The sequence below is a fragment of the Dermochelys coriacea genome, chromosome 13, assembly GCF_009764565.3.
Source record: "Dermochelys coriacea isolate rDerCor1 chromosome 13, rDerCor1.pri.v4, whole genome shotgun sequence".
Taxonomy (NCBI): Eukaryota; Metazoa; Chordata; order Testudines; family Dermochelyidae; genus Dermochelys; species Dermochelys coriacea.
In genome coordinates this window covers 5,125,002-5,145,466 of record NC_050080.1, presented here as the reverse complement: position 1 = coordinate 5,145,466, position 20,465 = coordinate 5,125,002, and the positions used below count along the sequence as shown (strand labels likewise).

The following is a 20,465-nucleotide window of genomic DNA, read 5'->3' as shown; positions in this document are numbered from 1 at the left end:
CTAAGGAAGCCTAGAAGACTAATACACAGCAAGCTTATCAAGAATAAAATGGACTATCTCTCTATCAGTGGGAAAAAGTAGAATGAATACCCAACAGATGACCAAGAAAACACTGCATCTTTGTGAAAATCACTGTTGTTGCAGCAGCATCCAGAGGCTCAAGTCAGGAATGGGGTCCCATGGTGGTGGGGATCCTTTCTCAAAGGAGTTAAGAGTCTAATTTAGAACTAGAGGTGACAACTGTAGCTGGGAGGAGGACAGTGAGAGTAGCAGAGCTAAGATTGCCAAGCTGTATAGGTTAGATATGAATACAATTAGCCTTTCTATATCAATTGTAATGTAGTAGTACCTCACAGCCCCAGTCAAGACCCAGGGCTTTATGGTGCTAGGGACTGTATAAACACACAACAAAAAGAGTGTCACTACCCCAAAAAACTTACAAGAAACACAAATTAAGAAATTTCTAGCACTGGCTGGAGACAGACCCATTATGAGCAGAAGCAGTGCAAACTCCTTATGTAGCCCTGCCAAAGCCCCACAGACTGGACCAGCAATGCCCCTTATTATTTCAGCCCTAGACCTCCAGTGAGCAATGCCCCCCAGGCCTCTGGCCTGCATCCTCCCATATTGCAATCCCAGATCCCATACTTCTCTGCACATGCCCCCAGTCCTACTTTGCAAACACGCACACTTGCTACTGTTTCAGGCTCAGGTCCCAGGCGTCTCTGCCTCCATCCCCACGTCCAGCCTGCGGGCATAAACCCCTGCTATTGCGCCTCCAAGCCCTATATTTCTCTGCCCCCGCCCCGACTCTTACCCTGCAGCCCCTCTCCTATTGCAATCCAAGGCCCCACATTGCTCCGCTCTACCTCCAGTCTTCGTTTGCGGCCACCCCTGCATTGCAACCCCATAATGCCTTGCACGGCTCTGCCCCGGCTGTTGCAACCCTCCCGCCCCTCCGGGCGCGTGCTCCTGGCAGGCGAAGGAAGACGCGGCGGCCGGAGACGAGCTGCCCCGCCCGCACCACGCGCCCAGGGAGCGGCTGCGCGGAGCCCGCCGGCCTGTCACGTGGTCCCCGAGCAGGGCGGGGGCGGGCCCGAGGGGCGGAGCCGCACGGCCGGGTTGCCCGGGAGCGCCGTGGCCATGGCAACGTTTGTAAAGCCCGCGAGGGCGGAAGCGGGGCCGGACCTGAAGGGGAAGCGGCGAGGCGACGGGAGGAGGCGGGGGAGGGGTAAGAGCGGGGGCCGCGGGGGCCTACCCCCCCCCCCTGGTCGCCGCGGCTCCCCGCCCCCTCCCGTTCCTAGAGCAACGCCAACCCCCCCCCCCGGACCCGCCCCGCCCCCCACCCTGATCCCTGCCCCCAGCACCGCCCCATCCCTGCCCCCCACCCTGATCCCTGCCCCCATCCCGCCCCCCATCCCTGCCCCCAGCACCGCCCCATCCCCCCCCCCCCCACCCTGATCCCTGCCCCCATCCCGCCCCCCATCCCCGCCCCCAGCACCGCCCCATCCCCCGCCCCCACCCTGATCCCGCCCCCCATCCCGCCCCCCATCCCCGCCCCCAGCACCGCCCCATCCCTGCCCCCCACCCTGATCCTTGCCCCATCCCCCGCCCCCCATCCCTGCCCCCCACCCTGATCCCTGCCCCATCCCCCATCCCCCCATCCCCCGCCCCCCACCCTGATCCCTGCCCCATCCCGCCCCCCATCCCTGCCCCCAGCACCGCCCCATCCCCCACCCCCCACCCTGATCCCTGCCCCCAGCACCGCCCCATCCCCCGCCCCCCACCCTGATCCCTGCCCCCATCCCGCCCCCCATCCCTGCCCCCAGCACCGCCCCATCCCCCCCCCCCACCCTGATCCCTGCCCCCATCCCGCCCCCCATCCCCGCCCCAGCACCGCCCCATCCCCGCCCCCCCACCCTGATCCCTGCCCCCATCCCCCGCCCCCCATCCCTGCCCCCAGCACCGCCCCATCCCCCGCCCCCCACCCTGATCCCTGCCCCATCCCGCCCCCCATCCCCCCCATCCCCCGCCCCCCACCCTGATCCCTGCCCCATCCCGCCCCCCATCCCTGCCCCCAGCACCGCCCCATCCCCCGCCCCCCACCCTGATCCCTGCCCCCAGCACCGCCCCATCCCCCGCCCCCCACCCTGATCCCTGCCCCCATCCCGCCCCCCATCCCTGCCCCCAGCACCGCCCCATCCCCCGCCCCCCACCCTGTCCCTGCCCCCATCCCGCCCCCCATCCCTGCCCCAACACCGCCCCATCCCTGCCCCCCACCCTGATCCCTGCCCCATCCCGCCCCCCATCCCTGCCCCCATCCCCCATCCCCCCCCCCCCCCCTGATCCCTGCCCCCATCCCGCCCCCCATCCCTGCCCCCAGCACCGCCCATCCCCCTCCCCCCCCCCCACCCTGATCCCTGCCCCAGCACCGCCCCTCCCCCGCCCCCCCCCTGATCCCTGCCCCATCCCCCCCCCATCCCCCCCACCCCCCCCCCCCCCACCCTGATCCCTGCCCCCATCCCGCCCCCCATCCCTGCCCCCAGCACCGCCCCATCCCCCGCCCCCCACCCTGATCCCTGCCCCCAGCACCGCCCCATCCCCCGCCCCCACCCTGATCCCTGCCCCATCCCGCCCCCCATCCCCCCCATCCCCCGCCCCCCCATCCCTGCCCCCAGCACCGCCCCTCCCTGCCCCCCACCCTGATCCCTGCCCCCATCCCGCCCCCCATCCCTGCCCCCATCCCCCGCCCCCGCCCTGATCCCTGCCCCCAGCACCAGCCCATCCCCCGTCCCCCACCCTGATCCCTGCCCCCATCCCGCCCCCATCCCTGCCCCCAGCACCGCCCCATCCCCCGCCCCCACCCTGATCCCTGCCCCCATCCCGCCCCCCATCCCTGCCCCCAGCACCGCCCCATCCCCCGCCCCCCACCCTGATCCCTGCCCCATCCCGCCCCCATCCCTGCCCCCATCCCCCATCCCCCGCCCCCCACCCTGATCCCTGCCCCCATCCCCGCCCCATCCCCCGCCCCCCACCCTGCCCCCCCATCCCGCCCCCCTCCCCCCACCCGCCCCCATCACCGCCCCATCCCCCGCCCCCACCCTGATCCCTGCCCCCATCCCGCCCCCATCCCTGCCCCCAGCACCGCCCCATCCCCCGCCCCCCACCCTGATCCCTGCCCCCATCCCGCCCCCCATCCCCGCCCCCAGCACCGCCCCATCCCCCGCCCCCCACCCTGATCCCTGCCCCCATCCCCCCATCCCCCGCCCCCCACCCTGATCCCTGCCCCCATCCCGCCCCCCATCCCTGCCCCCAGCACCGCCCCATCCCCCGCCCCCCACCCTGATCCCTGCCCCCATCCCGCCCCCCATCCCTGTCCCCAGCACCGCCCCATCCCCTGCCCCCCACCCTGATCCCTGCCCCCAGCACCGCCCCTTCCCCCGCCCCCCCCTGATCCCTGCCCCCATCCCGCCCCCCATCCCTGCCCCCAGCACCGCCCCATCCCCCGCCCCCCACCCTGATCCCTGCCCCATCCCGCCCCCCATCCCCCCCATCCCCGCCCCCCACCCTGATCCCTGCCCCCAGCACCAGCCCATCCCCCGCCCCCCACCCTGATCCCTGCCCCCAGCACCGCCCCATCCCCCGCCCCCCACCCTGATCCCTGCCCCATCCCGCCCCCCATCCCCCCCATCCCCCGCCCCCCACCCTGATCCCTGCCCCCATCCCACCCCCCATCCCTGCCCCCAGCACCGCCCCATCCCTGCCCCCCACCCTGATCCCTGCCCCCATCCCGCCCCCCATCCCTGCCCCCATCCCCCCGCCCCCCGCCCTGATCCCTGCCCCCAGCACCAGCCCATCCCCCGCCCCCACCCTGATCCCTGCCCCCATCCCGCCCCCCCTCCCTGCCCCCAGCACCGCCCCATCCCCCGCCCCCCACCCTGATCCCTGCCCCCATCCCCCCCATCCCCCGCCCCCCATCCCTGCCCCCATCCCCCCCCATCCCCCGGCCCCCCCCGATCCCTGCCCCCATCCCGCCCCCCATCCCTGCCCCCAGCACCGCCCCATCCCCCGCCCCCCACCCTGATCCCTGCCCCATCCCGCCCCCCATCCCTGCCCCCAGCACCGCCCCATCCCCCGCCCCCCACCCTGATCCCTGCCCCATCCCGCCCCCCATCCCTGCCCCCATCCCCCCATCCCCCGCCCCCCACCCTGATCCCTGCCCCCATCCCCGCCCCATCCCCCGCCCCCCACCCTGATCCCTGCCCCCATCCCGCCCCCCCATCCCTGCCCCCACCGCCCCATCCCGCGCCCCCCACCCTGATCCCTGCCCCCATCCCCCCATCCCCCACCCCCACCCTGATCCCTGCCCCCATCCCCCCCATCCCCCCCCCCCCCCCCTGATCCCTGCCCCCATCCCGCCCCCCATCCCTGCCCCCAGCACCGCCCCATCCCCCCCCCCCACCCTGATCCCTGCCCCCATCCCCCCCCCATCCCTGCCCCAGCACCGCCCCATCCCCTCCCCGCCCCCCACCCTGATCCCTGCCCCATCCCGCCCCCCATCCCTGCCCCATCCCCAGCACCACCCCCCGACCCTGATCCCTGCCCCCATCCCTGCCCCCAGCACCAGCCCATCCCCCGCCCCCCGCCCTGATCCCTGCCCCCATCCCGCTCTCCATCCCTGCCCCCAGCGCCGCCCCATCCCCAGCACCGCCCCCATCCCCTGCCCCCAGCGCCGCCCCCTCCCCAGCACCGCCCCCCACCCTGATCCCTGCCCCAATCCCCTGCCCCAATCCTGCCCCCAGCACCACCCCATCCCCTGCCCCCAGCGCTGCCCCATCCCCAGCACCGCCCCCCACCCTGATCCCTGCCCCCAGCACCACCCCATCCCCGCCCCAATCCTGCCCCAGCACCACCCCATCCCTGCCCCCCGCTGCCCCTCCCCAGCACCGCCCCCGCCCTGATCCCTGCCCCCACACCACCCCATCCCCCCCCCAATCCTGCCCCAGCACCACCCCATCCCCTGCCCCCGCTGCCCCAACCCCAGCACCGCCCCCACCCTGATCCCTGCCCCCAGCACCACCCCATCCCCCGCCCCAATCCTGCCCCCAGCACCACCCCATCCCCTGCCCCCAGCGCTGCCCATCCCCAGCACCGCCCCCACCCTGATCCTGCCCCCATCCCGACCCCCATCCCTGCCCCCAGCCACCACCCATCCCCTGCCCCCAGCGCTGCCCATCCCCAGCACCGCCCCCGCCCTGATCCCTGCCCCCATCCTGCTCCCCATCCCACGCCCCCTCCCCCCCCAATCCTGCCCCCAGCGCCCCCCATCCTGCCCCCCAGCAGCACCCCATCCTGCCCCCTATCCCTGCTCCCAGCACCGCCCTGATCCCTGCCCCCATCCTGCCCCCCCATCCGTGGCCCCAGCCTGCCCCCCAGGACCCTGGATCCAGAGCAGCCACAGCCCCCCCCCCAATCCCTGCCCCCAGTGCCGCCCCAGGGCACCGTGTTCTCAGAGCTGCCCCTTACTCTCCCAGCTCCCCCTCAGGGCACCCCTTCCTCCTCCCCACCGGGCACAGCAAGAACCCCAAGCTGCTCTCCCAGCACAGGCCCCACCCCAATCCCAGGGTCTAGTGCAGCCCCCCACATGGCCCCAGTTGAACTCCCCCCGCACCCGTCCAGAGCTGCCTGAGGCTCTCCCTCATGCTGCTGCTGTGCAGCCCTGGTCCAGGTGCCCAGATGCCATGGCGATGGGCGTGGTACAGCTAGGTAGCTAGACAGGCAGGGTGTTGCATGGGCCTTGCAGAGGCTGCAGCTCCCCAGCTGCTATATTTTGCATAGAGACTGCAGATCCCACTCTGCTGTTTCAGCCAACAGGCTACGGGTTGCCACCTGCCAAAAAATTCTAATGCTTCTCTGAAGCTTGTCACAACATATCCCAATTCCAAACCGTTGCAGTCTGGAGATCAGGCTACAAATCACACAAGAGAACTACCTGGGCCCAGTTGGGTCAGATGTCATGCAGATACCTTGGCAGCCTGCAGATTCTATTGATGTGGGAGCAATGTATAAAATTTAAAAAGAAAAAAATTCCAGATTTCTTTGAATCTCAAATATGGTTTGATTCAGATGCAGTTCAAGTTGTTTATGAGACTCATTCCTATTGTATCCACATATCCTATTGTATCCACATATGTCATTGTACCCGCTGGGTCTGCACTTTGCAATGCAAGTCACAACAGAATCACAGTTTTGTAGTTATTGTGGTGAGATGGTGACATTATTTGCAGCATCCTAGCTACCAAAGCTAAGATGGCACAACTGAATATTGATGGTTTGGCCAACTCTGTGGTATTTGGTGTTTTTCTTAAAGCCCCAGCTCCTGGACTTATATGATTGCCTGAGAATATCAGCTTTGATTTTTTTAAAAGAGTAAGTTTATAACTCACAGTTGTGGAGAAAAGCTTGAAGATGTAATGTCTAAATACTTTAAATCCCAAAGGCAAATAAAAAAATAACATTTGGATTATTTTTAAAATCTAATAGAAATCATAAACATTTAGGGCTGGAAGGGACCTCCTTAAGTAATGTAGTCCATCCCCCTTCACTGAGGCAGGATTTTTAATTATGTTTAAGTTAATCTTATGTTTTTTCTGGGGCCTGACTTATGATTTTTGAATGCTTAGATTTGGCAATTCCATATTGAGGCAAAGAAAGCACCCTTAAAGGCAACAACAGGTGAACTCTCCAAAACCTCAGACTGCATCCAATACAGACAACTAAACAGAGCTTTGCAGGATTTGTGGACAACTATGAATTGCCAGAACTTTTGCACAAAGTTTACCACGTTTCATTTAACAGTTGTGCTCATCCAACAGGTTTCCTGTACTAAAGAGGGTCCTTTTGCTATATGAGTCAGGGGGTTTGTTTCACAAAAATAGAACTTTTACATCTTTTAATTTGTGTTACCATTTTATTAATAATAATTAATTCTGTATTGCAAACAAGTGTGCTAAGCACTTCACAGAAGACTAAGACGTGATCTCTGCCCTAAAGAATTTATATTCTAACTTGTGGAAATGACAGAATGAGTGAGGGACACAAAACTTTAGAGAGGAGGTGGGGATAAAAGGATTTATGAGTCAGTCACTTTAATGAATACCTGCTAGCCAGCTTCAAGTTTTGCCCAAATCTGTTGTTGAAAAGTTTCCAGAGAAGATACAAGGGTTCGGTATCCAGCAGCTCCCATTGTGACACTTCTGTCCATATTTTCACACCCAAAGTGCTGAGTTCTTTTCAAAATCTGGACACTTATTTTGGTGCCTAAATGGGAGCTGAGTTCTTTTGAAAATCTGGCCCTATGTGTATAGGGCTAGAATTTGAGATTTGCTGAGGACACACAGCTCCCACTGAACCACACTGCTCAACCCATCTGATTCACATTATAAAGAGTTTATAAAAATAACTCCAACAGAAGATCTTTCTGTTGCAATTTAATCTGATGACTGTGAGTGATGCTTTTATACTTCCAGAAAGAGGGTCTTGACTTGCTGTCTAATTTATATGAGCAGGAAAACCAGCGTTGTCTTATCTAGGACCACAGGAATACACACCAGTGACGAAGCCTGACCTCCTCTTAAGAAAGTGCCTAAGCATTAAACCGCACAGTGCAGCCGTTATATAGGTCGAGAAATACGTGTTTTAACTCTCACTAAGCCTATGTCAAAACAGTTTATGCTTGGTGATTGGATTTTCAGGGTATTTCTGTGATCAAAATGAGTGTGACTTTATTTAAAGGAATTGACAGAAATCAAGTTTTTATACATTTGAATAATTATAGTCAAGAACATTCATGTTGTAAACTAAAACTGCTTAAGTTAAATAACTATATATGTTAACTAAATATAATTAGAGAGAAATTAGCTAGATAGTAGAACAACTTGGAAAATAAAAAGTTTCAGTTCCTGAACAGGGTTTTGTAAGAGCAAGACTCTGAAGTAATATATTACAAGACAGCTTGTCTGGTTTTGGTCATAAGCCATAAAGTCTTCAAACAGCAAACAGTTCATCATAATATGCATAGCTCTTCTGGCATCAGAAGATCAAGAAAGCATTGGAAGTAATGATATATTAACAAAGAAAAAGACTTGTATCTGTTTAAAATCCCATTTGCAGTACCATCCTTAAAACCAGTTCCTCTTTCTTCTCAGTAGCATCCTTGTGATTTCCTGACATGGTTTTGTAAGAGTAATACAAATGAAGGAATCTTCCTTTTGAGAAAGTCAATTTTTCTCTTTCTTTCTCTGACTTCTTATTTTATAATCTTTTTTCTTTTTTTAAAGACTTTCTGAGCAGTCTCCCGGGAGTCAGACTGGTTTCTTATAGATATATATATATATATATATATATATATATATATATATATATATATATGATACAGCATAGCTATGTTGTTACTACATGAATAGGAACTAATTTTCAGAGTTAAATAATTCAATGGTTTTACTGACTTCAAAAGTATTGGCCTTTATCTCAGCAAGGAATTCTCTTTCACCTTTTGCTACAAAATTCAAATTCTGAGGTGAGTTTGCTCATCTAAATTGTTGTAACTTGACCTTGTCTTTTGGTTCCCTAAACATATGTGCTCCTCACACTTAGACTGCTTTAATTAGATTCCCTTGGACTTACTTAGTGACTTAAATTCCCACCCGTGTTACATCCCCAAATCATATCTGAATTTAGCCCACTTAATTTGAGTATATTGAGCCTTCTTCATCTGAAAAGTGTGGGAGCTCTAAGCCAAGAATCCTGGCACAGCACCTCCAACAGTTCCTGTTACTACTTCAAACAATAGGTGTAAAATAAGTAAGAAAAGTAGCCCCCACTCCACTGTAACTTACACCTCTTTAAACATTCTTCCAGCATGTTAGCATGGAAATTAAAACATTTTACCTTCCTTACACTTACTTGCACATTAGCATCTGCATATAGGTACATTAAAGAAGTACAACAGAGTCTATTATACATCACCTTATACCTCTATATATGCCTCTTGTTCTCAATATAGTGGAGGTTGTCTTGTTTGCTTGTTGTTTTAATCAAAACAAAGTTTAATGAAAATCCATCTTCTGAAATAAACTTCTGGATCTGAATACAGGAATTGAAGTCTAAGGCTTGTTACATTCTAGTCACACGGCTGTCTGCACCAGAAGCAGACTTAATCCTTACCGACATTATTTCCTGTTACAAGAATAGCTTCTGGTTACTGCAGACTGGCACAAATTGCTGGAAAAATTCCACATGCTGAGAAATAAATGAGCATTAATCAACAAAAGCATCCGATGAAGTGAGCTGTAGCTCACGAAAGCTTATGCTCAAATAAATTTGTTAGTCTCTAAGGTGCCACAAGTACTCCTTTTCTTTTTTGCGAATACAGACTAACACGGCTGCTACTCTGAAACCCACTAATTAACACTGCCCTTTGTTTGTTCATTATAGAGCTGTGTGCTAGTTTTGGTTCACATGGGTTGGTGTAAAATATTTTGCACTTCTGGTTGACATGTGGGTTCTTGGGCACACCTCCCCTTTTTTCTATGCCTGCCTCAGTTTCACTATGTGTTTCACCCAAAACTGCCACTTTCTGTCTGGTTTCAGGTCAAAACCATATAAAATCACTGCATTTGGTATGATTCCCACCTGGAATCATAAACTGGCCCAGATTAGCTCCAAATTCAACTAGCTTTTATATAAAAATTGAAATTGGAAGAGTTTCATTATAAAACATTTGCATAAATCTAATGAATTGGGTTTGGTAGTTATGGATTAACTTGAACATATCAGAGCTTCTGTTTGATTCAAATTGTATTCAGAAATTGTTGAAATATCCCAGTTTCTTGAACTTCTTTTTCAATGCATTAAAACATGAGAGCGTCTCATTCATGGTAGGTTCTTTGAGAAGTGAAGGGTCTCTAAATCAAGTATTCTAGCACAACATCTCTACCTGCTCCTGTTAATACCATAGATACATATCAGTGCTAGCTAGTAATTAGAGTAAAGACTTCTGAGTTGTAATCTCACCTCCACTTTTGATTTGTATAATCGTGAGCAAGTCAATTAACCTCTGAGCCCTCAGTAAAATAAGGATAATGATGCTTGCCTACCTCACAGGGTTGTTTGAAGGATCAATCAGTTAATGTTTGTGGAATGGTTTGAATATGTATGGTGTTTGATGAGTGATATTATTATTATTATCATCACAGGTAGATATTGTAAATTTCTTTTCACAACTGTATTTGATGTCTAATGTCTTGTACTTTATTCATTGCTTTTAATCTAAGGATTATCTAAATCCTGATTTGTATGTTTTACATGTAATTACATCCTTTTGAGGCTTTGACTCGTGTTTGGTTCACACTGCAATCTATATGGTGGTTGTTTACCTCAGTGCTTGGGCTGAAATTGAACTGAAGTTCCAGAAATCCTTCTTGGGCCAAATCCTCTGCTGATGTAAATTGGGGTAGCTCCATTGCTTCAGTGAAGCTACAATAATTCACATCAGCTGAGGATCTCACACCATGTATCCATCCATAAATACAAACTTGTACAGATTGCAGAGTGCTGATGAAACGGGGGGAATCCATCAGCATGTACCTGACAAGCTGATGCAAGATATGACATGAACTATTAAAACAAATAATATTTAAAACATTTTCTCCCAGTGATCCTTAGATCCTCGACCAGCATCCCATTTTACTGCCCAGTTTACTCACCCAAGTTCAGATATGACCCCATTCTTCCAGCCTAAGAAGGACTTACTTCATAGCTTGAAAACTTCAGTCCTTAGTCAACCAAGGGGATCACTGAGTGACATGAGTTGCAGAGGTTCAATACATGTCTCTGTAGTGCTGCCAAGCTCAATGTGTCTCCTACATAGCAGTGCAGAAGAGCACAGCCATCGGGCATTTGGGCTGGTCTAAAATGTTTCTAAGATTGCATTAAAAACTGAACTAAGAATAGTAAATACTGGAAAATAAAAGGGACTGACCTGGCCCCACAATTGGCTCTCTTAGTACAACAGCAGTGATATTCAACTGTCTGAGCATTTCTAAACAACACTCAACTACAGTTTTTAAGAGCTGCCAAGGAAATTGGAGATGCATGTGTAGCTTAGACAGATGTTTTTTTATAGGAGAGAGAAAAGTACCTACCAAAAAGACAGATCAAGCAGTTGGACATTTAATGCATGAGTAGCCCTAAATATCTTGTAGTGGCCAACACAGTGTCTGAACCTTCTCATTGAGTAGCAAAGGGTTTGAAGAATTGAATAATACTGATGAAAGAAAAATGTGCAAAAAGTAGGGCTAGACCATTATGATGAAGATGTATTTTGCAATAGTGCCTAGAGGCCCCAGTTGAGATCAGCACCCCATGGTGCTAGGTACTGTACAGACACAGAATAAGAGACAGTCCTTGCCCCCAAGGACCTTGCAATCCTAGTAGAGAAGACGGACATAAGGTGAAAGAGAAGCAAAGTTAACTTACCCAGGGTCAAAGAGCAGAACAGCCACAGAACCAGGAATAGCACCTAGATCTCCAGAGTCATAATCCAGTGCACTATTTACTGGACCACACTACGTAACCTACTGGTACCATTATACAGCACCAACTAAGAAACCTGAGTGTGAATCCTGTCCTCAGCCTGTCACTTCCTAAGCCAAATGGGGCTTTCAGCAGCTTCCCCACTTGAAGAGTGTAGGATTTCCCAAAGCACCAAGTACTCCTGACCTCACATTGTTACAACTCTGGATTTTTCTTCTTTTTCAGTCTTAACCTAAAATAAAGATGACTGCAAGAGAAACAGCTATGAGCAAAGGGACAATTATTCCTAAATCCTGGAAGAGCTTACTTTCATTTGATGTAAATGCAGCCTCTCCACAGCAAAGAGAGAGGTATCTGGCATTTGCTGAGCCCACTGAGGAACCAGTGAAATCCATGCTGGCTTCAGACATTCTTATGATGGATAAAATGTCACATAAGCACTCCATGTGTGAAAGAGACGCAGAGCAAAAGAAGCAGGCAAGGATCATTGGGCTGCTCAAGGCTGCAGAAGCCCGGAACCGCCTTCGAAACTTGAGACTCCGATTTCAGAACTTGAGAGTAAGTTAACCTCAAAGACCTTTCATCAACAGACCAGGCTGATAGTGTTGTGTGAGATGGGATTGAGGAATTGTATGCAGCAAAAATCATTTCTTTATCATACACTGAAATGTCACTTTTCTAATGCATACAAATTATTATATTTTGAAGTGAGCAAGGGAAAAAACAAAATATTAGTTTTTGTCCTTCATGCTCAAAAGACAGGAAATTTTTATGCAGTTGCACTTTCAAACCTGTTCCATGAAACATCCTGAAATGTGTGGGGAAAATTCTAACAGTCATCATGCGTTTTTTCAGCTAACAAACTTTTCCTCATCCTAATATAGAGAAGGGGTGAAAATGAAGATTATAATGGAACCTCAGTTGCCATCTTAACAATGGAGATATGGCTATTTCTCCATAGTGCCCCCTCTAAGAGGGTTTGTCTACACTGGAGCTGGAGATTTAATTTCCAGCTCAGGTACACATACCCCTGCTAGACTGATCAGCAGAAGCAGTGGCTTGGGCTAGCCATGCTGAGTACAGTGCCACCTGAGATGCTAAATACACAGTCAGATAGCTGGCCTATCCCACTGCTTGTGCCGTTGTGGCTACGCTGCTGATTTTATCGTGCTAGCTCAATTAGAAATTACACCTCCGGCTCCAGTGTAGTGTACATAACCCATATACAGCTTTAACCACTAAAATGAGCCTATTTTCTCTTCCGTGGACCCTGTGATGCTCCATTACATTCAAGTGCAGGAGAACATACATTAAGGATCCATTTGCAAAATGAAAACAAACCTTTTGCTGAATTTTGGCCAGGACCTCTAGAATTGTGCGTGCATGTGTTTGCATGCCGAGTTTTAAAATAAACCTACCACAGTTGTGTGTGAAGCCATGACAACTGTGAATGCAAATAACCAACTATTCCTCTAGCTGATTATTTGCTTGTGTAGTTTCCACTTGTGCATGCAACCATGAAATTTGTCTGCACAATTCTTTCTAATTGTCATTAGAAGATTCTAACTCTTAGAAGGAGGAGGTTTTATGTGTTGCTCCATATAGCAAACTGGTGTTGGAAAAGATCACATCAGCACACAGTCATTCATTAAGGATGGCATTTGCTAAGTGCCCAAGTGATTTAGGAGTCCATGTGTCATTGAAAGTCAATAAGGCTTTGTGCTTCTAACTCACTTGGGTGCTTTTGAAAATCCTGTCCTAAAAGCTCAGCATACTGGCCAACATATCTCATCAAGTGCACTAAAGTAACCCTTCCAGTTTACAACTGTAGACTGGAGTTTCTCTGTTTATTCCGTATGAGAAAACCAATTCTGGAAAAGTTGCTTATTTTAGACCCTACTGCCTCAAGGAAGATATTTTCCCCTAATCCCAAACTAAATGATATCATACTTGGCTAGCAGTGTAACCATGGTACTAAAGTTATTTATGACTCTGAAATTAATATATGCTATAGTTAGCAACAGTGGAACAGGGTTTCTTCTATACTACTGTCCAACTGCCTCTCTCCCCCAACCCCGGGCTACTCTGGAAACCAAGACAGACTGTCTCCAGAGGCTCTTTAGTTTGCAGTAACCGATGTAAGTTTTTGCTGATTTCCAAAACTTGGCAACACATAACTGAATATGTGCAAAGATGAATCTTCTAAACATAAGACAGTGCTTGGCCGTCTTTTTATTGATCTTCGTTCTGCTGGGAGATTTGTTTGCTTTAGTTTAGATTTTTTTTTTAAAGTGAATTTTAGTGTCCATGAATGACCCTGGAATGATGGGACACAACAAGGACTAGCAGCAGCTGGGCAAGCTTTCCTACACACTGCTCTTCTACCCTGACCTGGAGAGACCTCCTGCAGGGTGGAAAATGGAGTTCAATCTTTGTGTCTGGGACACTCTGCTAAAGCTGCCTACAAGGGATCCATTGGGAGTGAGGTCATCTGAGAACTGGACCAATATCTCCCAAATTGATTCCTTTGCAGAGGCACCAGACAAGTCCAAATAGAACACAGCAAAGTGGAGAGGAGCAGAGAAAGCTGCATGATCCTAACCCCCCCCCCCCCGACATATGCTCCTGATGGAGGTCAGGCAGCTCCCTGCTTCCACTGTGACCCCTACAGCACACAGCCAGGAGAACAGCTCATGTTCAGATTTGCAATATTCGAGCACAGCCCATTGGCCCAAGCCACTTCACTCTGCTCCTATGGCTCTCAGCTCAGCAGGAGTAGCTCATAGGGTGTGCAGCCTTCTCCTGGGGGAGAGAATGAGGAGGGGGGTCACCACATGAGGAGGAATATCAAACAAGAGAAAGAGCAACAGCAACAACAATAGAAGGGAAAGTCAAGGAAAAAGAGAGAAGTAAAACAAGATCAGAGGGAAAAATAAAAGAGAGAGAGAGAAAAGGAAAGGGCAGAGAAATTGGGCAGCACAAAGGAGCCATGATGGAACACTTTGCTGGGGCACAAGGGCTGCCCAGTTCCTCTGTCCTCTCCTTATGGGGCAGTTTAAGCAGTCTTAAGGGTTATCTGTAACAAAGTGGGCAAGACACCCTCTGTTCTCAAGGACAGTTTTTGGATCATGATCTGATTGGACATAGCTGATCATTTTTCAATACCCACTCCATATACACACTTTCATTCGGGGTAGCACTCTCATTTCATTGCAGTTCCATAGCACGATTAACCTTTTAATGCCTTTCACTGTAATTTCTAAAAGCCTGTCTATAGAGCAGTAGGATTCTGCTAGCCAAAGTAAATCCCTACCCATATTTTGGGACTTTTCAACCAGGCTGGTTTTGGGCCCAGACCTACTTCCACTTGAAGTCAATAGAAAGACTCTCTGAGACTTCAGTGGGAGTTAGATCAGGCTTTCTAAAAAACCAGAACCATATAAAGATTTTTTGAGAGGGGATATGGCAGGTATTGTGAGGTTTATTTGTTTGTTTAATTTAGGTTTGTTTTACAGTCTGAAGATCAGTTTTCTTAACCCCCAGGACCAGATTCATCCCTTTGACTTCACAGCAATTACCCTACAGATTTATTTGGCCTATTTTGGGCTAACGTGATTGCTTTCTTTATCCTTTGGTCTTTTGGGGTTTATTTGTTTTTCACCGTAGGCTCAGGAAATAAACCATCTGATATCCTGCCAGAAAACTGCCAGAGGTGCTGTGAGACTGGAGGTGTTTCTCCCACCCCGAAAGAACATTCAGAAACTAGCAGATAACTTGGACAGAGTTCAGGTATGTCTGAGCACATACCAGCAGTTAAACTGATTTCTTTCACTATCTTATCTGTCCATTTCTAGTTTTAAAGGAGATGAAGGCTTAGCAGGCAAGTGGAATGTGCTCAGTAACCCATGGCCAGTTGAACTGTAGATCGTAAACAGCAATAGCCAGAGGCATATACATATTGTTTAACTAAATTTAGCACCAAATAAATTATATTGGTTAGAGCAGGGAACTTGGAGTCACGATATTTGGGTTCTGTTCTTAGCTTTACAAATGTCTTAATATGTGACCCAGGGTAAGTCACTTAACCGCTTTTGTCTCAGTTTCCCCACATGCAAAATGCCTATTTCACAGCTGTCCCAGGCAGATGAACTGAGTTCCATGGAACTCTCCATCTCAAAGTCTCTTGGATGAAAATTTAAAACTTAGGTCCTGTCTGCTCTCTTTAACACCAATGATCTCTGTGCACTTTTCATAGAACTCAGCAGGCTTTGGTTCACTGTCCTTGGCCAGAATGCTCTCCCTGATCTCCCACACAACTGTTTTTCAGTGCACTAAGCACCACTTGTTTGCCTGGCTACACTTTCCACCCGGGATGGGTGCAGCTTAGGTGGGTATATATAGGTTGTGAAACACTTTGGGATCCCTGGGGAGGCAAGGTGCTATATTAATGTTACTTATGGCAATATATATATATAATACATTACAGTTCTGCATAAAATTAGCTGTCAGACACACTAATGATAAATGATCTTTGCCCAGTTCCCTACTAATAATTGTGGCAAAAGCAATGAAAAACCGAGCAAAGTGGATTTGCTGCTTGCTGTCTGTGGCTGTTTATTAAAGGTCTTTTCCTTTAGAGTGATAGCTAAAATACAGGTTTCAGAGTAGCAGCCGTGTTAGTCTGTATTCGCAAAAAGAAAAGGAGTACTTGTGGCACCTTAGAGACTAACAAATTTATTAGAGCATAAGCTTTCGTGAGCTACAGCTCACTTCATCAGATGCATTTGGTGGAAAAAACAGAGGAGAGATTTATATACACACACACAGAGAACATGAAACAATGGGTTTATCATACACACTATAAGGAGAGTGATCACTTAAGATAAGCCATCACCAGCAGCAGGGGGGGAAAGGAGCTAAAATACAGGCTCTTACACTGGATTTGCCTCTGACTTTCCTGCCTGCACTCCCCTCCCCCCTCCGCCAGCATTTGTAAACATGTCTTTCTGCTTTACTCCTGACTGCCTTGAGCAGATTCCTGGGATGTTAATGCCAGATACAGCAGAGGCCTTGGAGTGCTGAGAAGGGCAGACAGTCCCACAGCTGGAGCAAGATGGAACTGGATTACAGCACAGAGAGCATGTGAACATAATGGAATAGTCTACTAGAAAAGCCCATCCCTACCTTTCCAGGCAATTATACCAATTCATTAGGCTGACCTTAGCCATCCCAGATAGTACCTACCACCTCTCATTCAATTAGGAGCAGCAACCTGCAGTAAGAACACTGAGTTTTTTTGAAAAACCCAGGCTCCCTTGCAGGCTGGAGTAGACTCAACTGAATGGGCAATTGGTAGCATTGATGCACTGGGGCCAAGTACAAAAGGCAATTAATGCTGGGAGGGGAAACCTGGAGTAACAAACACAAAAGCATGAAGTACTGTACAGTGCTAGAATTGGTATGTGTACCAGGGAACCACAGTCTGAGAGCATTCTGGATCAATGTAACTGCTGCACAAAAACAGGAAACTGCCCCTCCCTTTGTCAGAATAGAGGAAGAGGCTGCATGCCCACATCTGTGTCAGAACTGTGTCTGAAACTGGGTTCCAAGCACCAAGTAATGGGACTGGGGTAAGAGCAAATTAGTCATTTCACCTTCACCTGAAACATGCAGCTGACGAAGTGATAGTATGGTTCTGACAGTTTTCACAAGAGCACCATTTCTAGGAACATTTAAAACTAGCCTGGACAAAGCTCTCAAAAAATAGATTGCTAAGAGATTCCTGCACTGGCAGAGGGATGGATCACATGACCTAAAACATTTTTTGCATCTCTAATTTCTGAGTGTGAAGTCCTGACCCCATTGAAGTCAATGGGAGTTTTGCCATTGGCTTCAAAGAGGGCCACGATTTCACCCTATGATTCTATGGAATGCAGGCACTTTCACTCTAGGTCAGTGGTCTGAATTCAGCTCAGGCTGGTAGCAACTGACATTAGTTGCCATCTGACAGCTGTTTAGTGATTGATAGGAAATGAGTTCCCACACACCTCTCCTCCACATTCACTCCTTCACTGGCAGTGTCAGCAGGGAAGCCTAGGATTAAAACTGTTGAGATTGAACAACTTTGGGCTAGAAATGGTTCCTCCAGAAAAGGGTTGAGGCACTTTGGTGGGATAGTGAAGGGAGCATTCATTTTTATTGTCTCAATTTGATTTTTTCTGTGGATATAGAGAGGACGTCTACTGTCAGAATAATCCCTTCTAAGCATTACATCCATTACAAATAGATAGAAATGAAGTGTCTGTATTTTTTTATTAGCTTCTCTCCTCGCCACCCCAATCTGGCATTTCTCTCGCTTGCAGGTGTAACTTTTGAAATAGCATTTGATCACACATTTCTGCAGTGGACAGCTTTATGCTATTGTTCAGTCTTTCAGCTTCTTTTTGTCTTTGTTTTACAGAGGAGTAGAGTTGAAGCGATACTAGAAGATGAAAATGGTGAAATATTCATTAGAAGAACCTGAAACCTTGGAGGAGCTAGTTAGAATAATGTACCATAGTGACTGAACTGGGAGTGAGCCCCTAGGAGAGCCACAGGTTGTCTCAGCTACTGATAATTACAGTTAAATAAATGACTCCAGTTTCTTCTCATGGGCATCCAAAGATGTGCAACAATTTAAACTATGACAGGCAGATCCACAGAACTTACCAAGGAATGGAATATTCAGCATGGTGGGCCAAATTCTAACTTCTCTTACACGGATATAAATCCAGAATTACTTGATTGACTTCATTCTGCTTACCCCAGCATTTCTGAGGTCAGAATTTGACCTTGCAGCCTTCCTCAGTAAGGTACTCACTCGATTAGCTGGAAATAGGGACCCTTTAGTGTTAAGCCAAATTGTATGTATAAAATGACTTTCAGCCTTTACTATATATGAGTGAGAAACATCATTGCCATTACCAATGTTTTCTTGTGGTCTGTCCTTGGCCTTGTAATATTAAAACTGAAGTATTGAAACGCTGCTTGCTTACATAATCATGCCTGTAATGTCCTTTAGTCTGATGCCTCCACAACTTATAGACAGCAGGACAACCCTGCATGTTTTGAGGTGTGTCAAATATTACCCTGTAAAAACCCTGCAGTAAAGGTAACAATGGATGCAACAAAGAAGATGAGATTTCATAATACTGCTATAGACTGAGATCCATGTGTGAAAAGTAATGCTAGCTTAGAAAAAATCCTCATTTCAATACAAGTGAAGGAATGAAAAGACTGCAGTTAGTAACATTTACCATCAAACAGGGATGGATTTTTTTAAAGAAATAAAAGTCATCAGATTGAACAAAGTGACTAAAGATGAGGAAGTGATGGACAGAGATTTTCTTTTCATTGAAGTAGAATAAAAATCAAAGCATATTGCAATAAGTTGTGTGTTAGCTGATTTATACAACCAGGCCTTTCTGCTCCCTCCCTGCTTGTGCCGGAGAATTCCTTCTCTTGAAATTTTTGATGGGCTACTTTCTCTGATCCCTCAGAAGACCTTCACCCCAGATAGATCCCACACACACCAATATTTCATGTCATTGCTTCCTCCCATTGAGACCTTTGATACTCTCCTTTTCCCTCCATACCCACTGGGGCCATTTCACCTGCAAGGAGACACTAGCTGAAGATACCATACCTTACTTCAGAAACCAAACCAAAAGTCCCCTCATCTGTATGAGTGATACAACTCCCAGAGCAGCTTTCCTCTCTTCATCTGGTTGTGGGGGTCAGCAAGATGATTCTGGGCCAGCAGGGAGCTGTTGCAGCTTATATAGGTTAGAGCAGATGTGAAGTCTCCCCATATTTTGCCACGGATTGAACTGGTCCCTATCTGCTTCAAAGATTGGAGAAGCACAAAAAGTTGTCTTTAAGCCACTCCCCTGGCTGGGGTTCTGCTCAAATAGCAGCTTCGCCACGCTCAAAGATCTGGCCGTTGCGTTCTATCCCCATCGCTGTGATTCCCAACCTCATTTATTCCCCATTCCCTGTGTCATTTTGGTTCAATCACTTAAACTCTGTGCTTTGATTGCCTCAGCTGTAAAGCCATGCTAAGAACACCTACCTTTGTAAATTCCTTTGAGATCCTCAGGTGAAAGGTACTGTGGACATGCAGAGCATTATTCACTGCCACTGCTAGCAATAAAATCAATTAAATTCTGAAAAGTAATACTGTGATCTGGAAGAAGGCTTTTGCCTTACTACTTTTTCTGACTTGCACTCACCAGTGTTATTTCGGTTTGATTTTGTTTTGCAAACAGAATACATTTTGGAAGCTCCCCAACACAGAAAGCAATTCTTAGGCAAGTTGCAACATATAAATAATTCTCTTGAGAACATAGCATGGGCTTGATTGTGCTACTGCTCAGCAGAGCCGATAATCTTGTTTCTGCCATGCCAAACACAGGACTTTGGGGCCACAGGCCTACAATCTGTTCTTAACCCCATTCCTGGCACACAATGACCAGCCCTTCTTTCTCTCTGCAACTTTTGCTATACCTATTTTTTGCAAGACTCAGAAAACATCGGAGAAAAAAATTTTATCAGTGTTTGTAAGTCTCCACTGGACTTATTAGAGGCCCCCAGAGACAAAGCCTTTGGCTATGCAAAGGCCCACATTTAATCCTCTTTCTTCTATGGCCTATGTGAGATCTGCACTCCAGAGCTCCAAACTGTGGCATTATCTATTTGTTTGAGGTCCTGAGGACAATCTCTGCACCAAATTTCAGCTCTGCTCCTATGATGGCATCCTGGGAAAAGGATGGATTGTCCTGAGCCATATGTTATCTGTATCTGTGTTGAAAGGAGACAAAAAGGGGGGATGA

At 49.6% G+C, this 20,465-nt stretch overlaps 1 protein-coding gene across 1 annotated transcript; it reads left to right on the top strand.

The window, feature by feature from the left end:
• The first annotated feature begins 1,027 nt into the window (after positions 1 to 1,027).
• Positions 1,028 to 18,765, top strand: LKAAEAR1 (LKAAEAR motif containing 1). Its single transcript, XM_038370011.2, has 4 exons — positions 1,028 to 1,231; positions 11,821 to 12,153; positions 15,262 to 15,384; positions 18,056 to 18,765. Exons 2-4 carry the CDS (start codon positions 11,839 to 11,841, stop codon positions 18,116 to 18,118), a joined length of 501 nt encoding a protein of 166 aa, XP_038225939.1. The 5' UTR covers positions 1,028 to 1,231; positions 11,821 to 11,838; the 3' UTR covers positions 18,119 to 18,765.
• Positions 18,766 to 20,465: the final 1,700 nt, after the last annotated feature.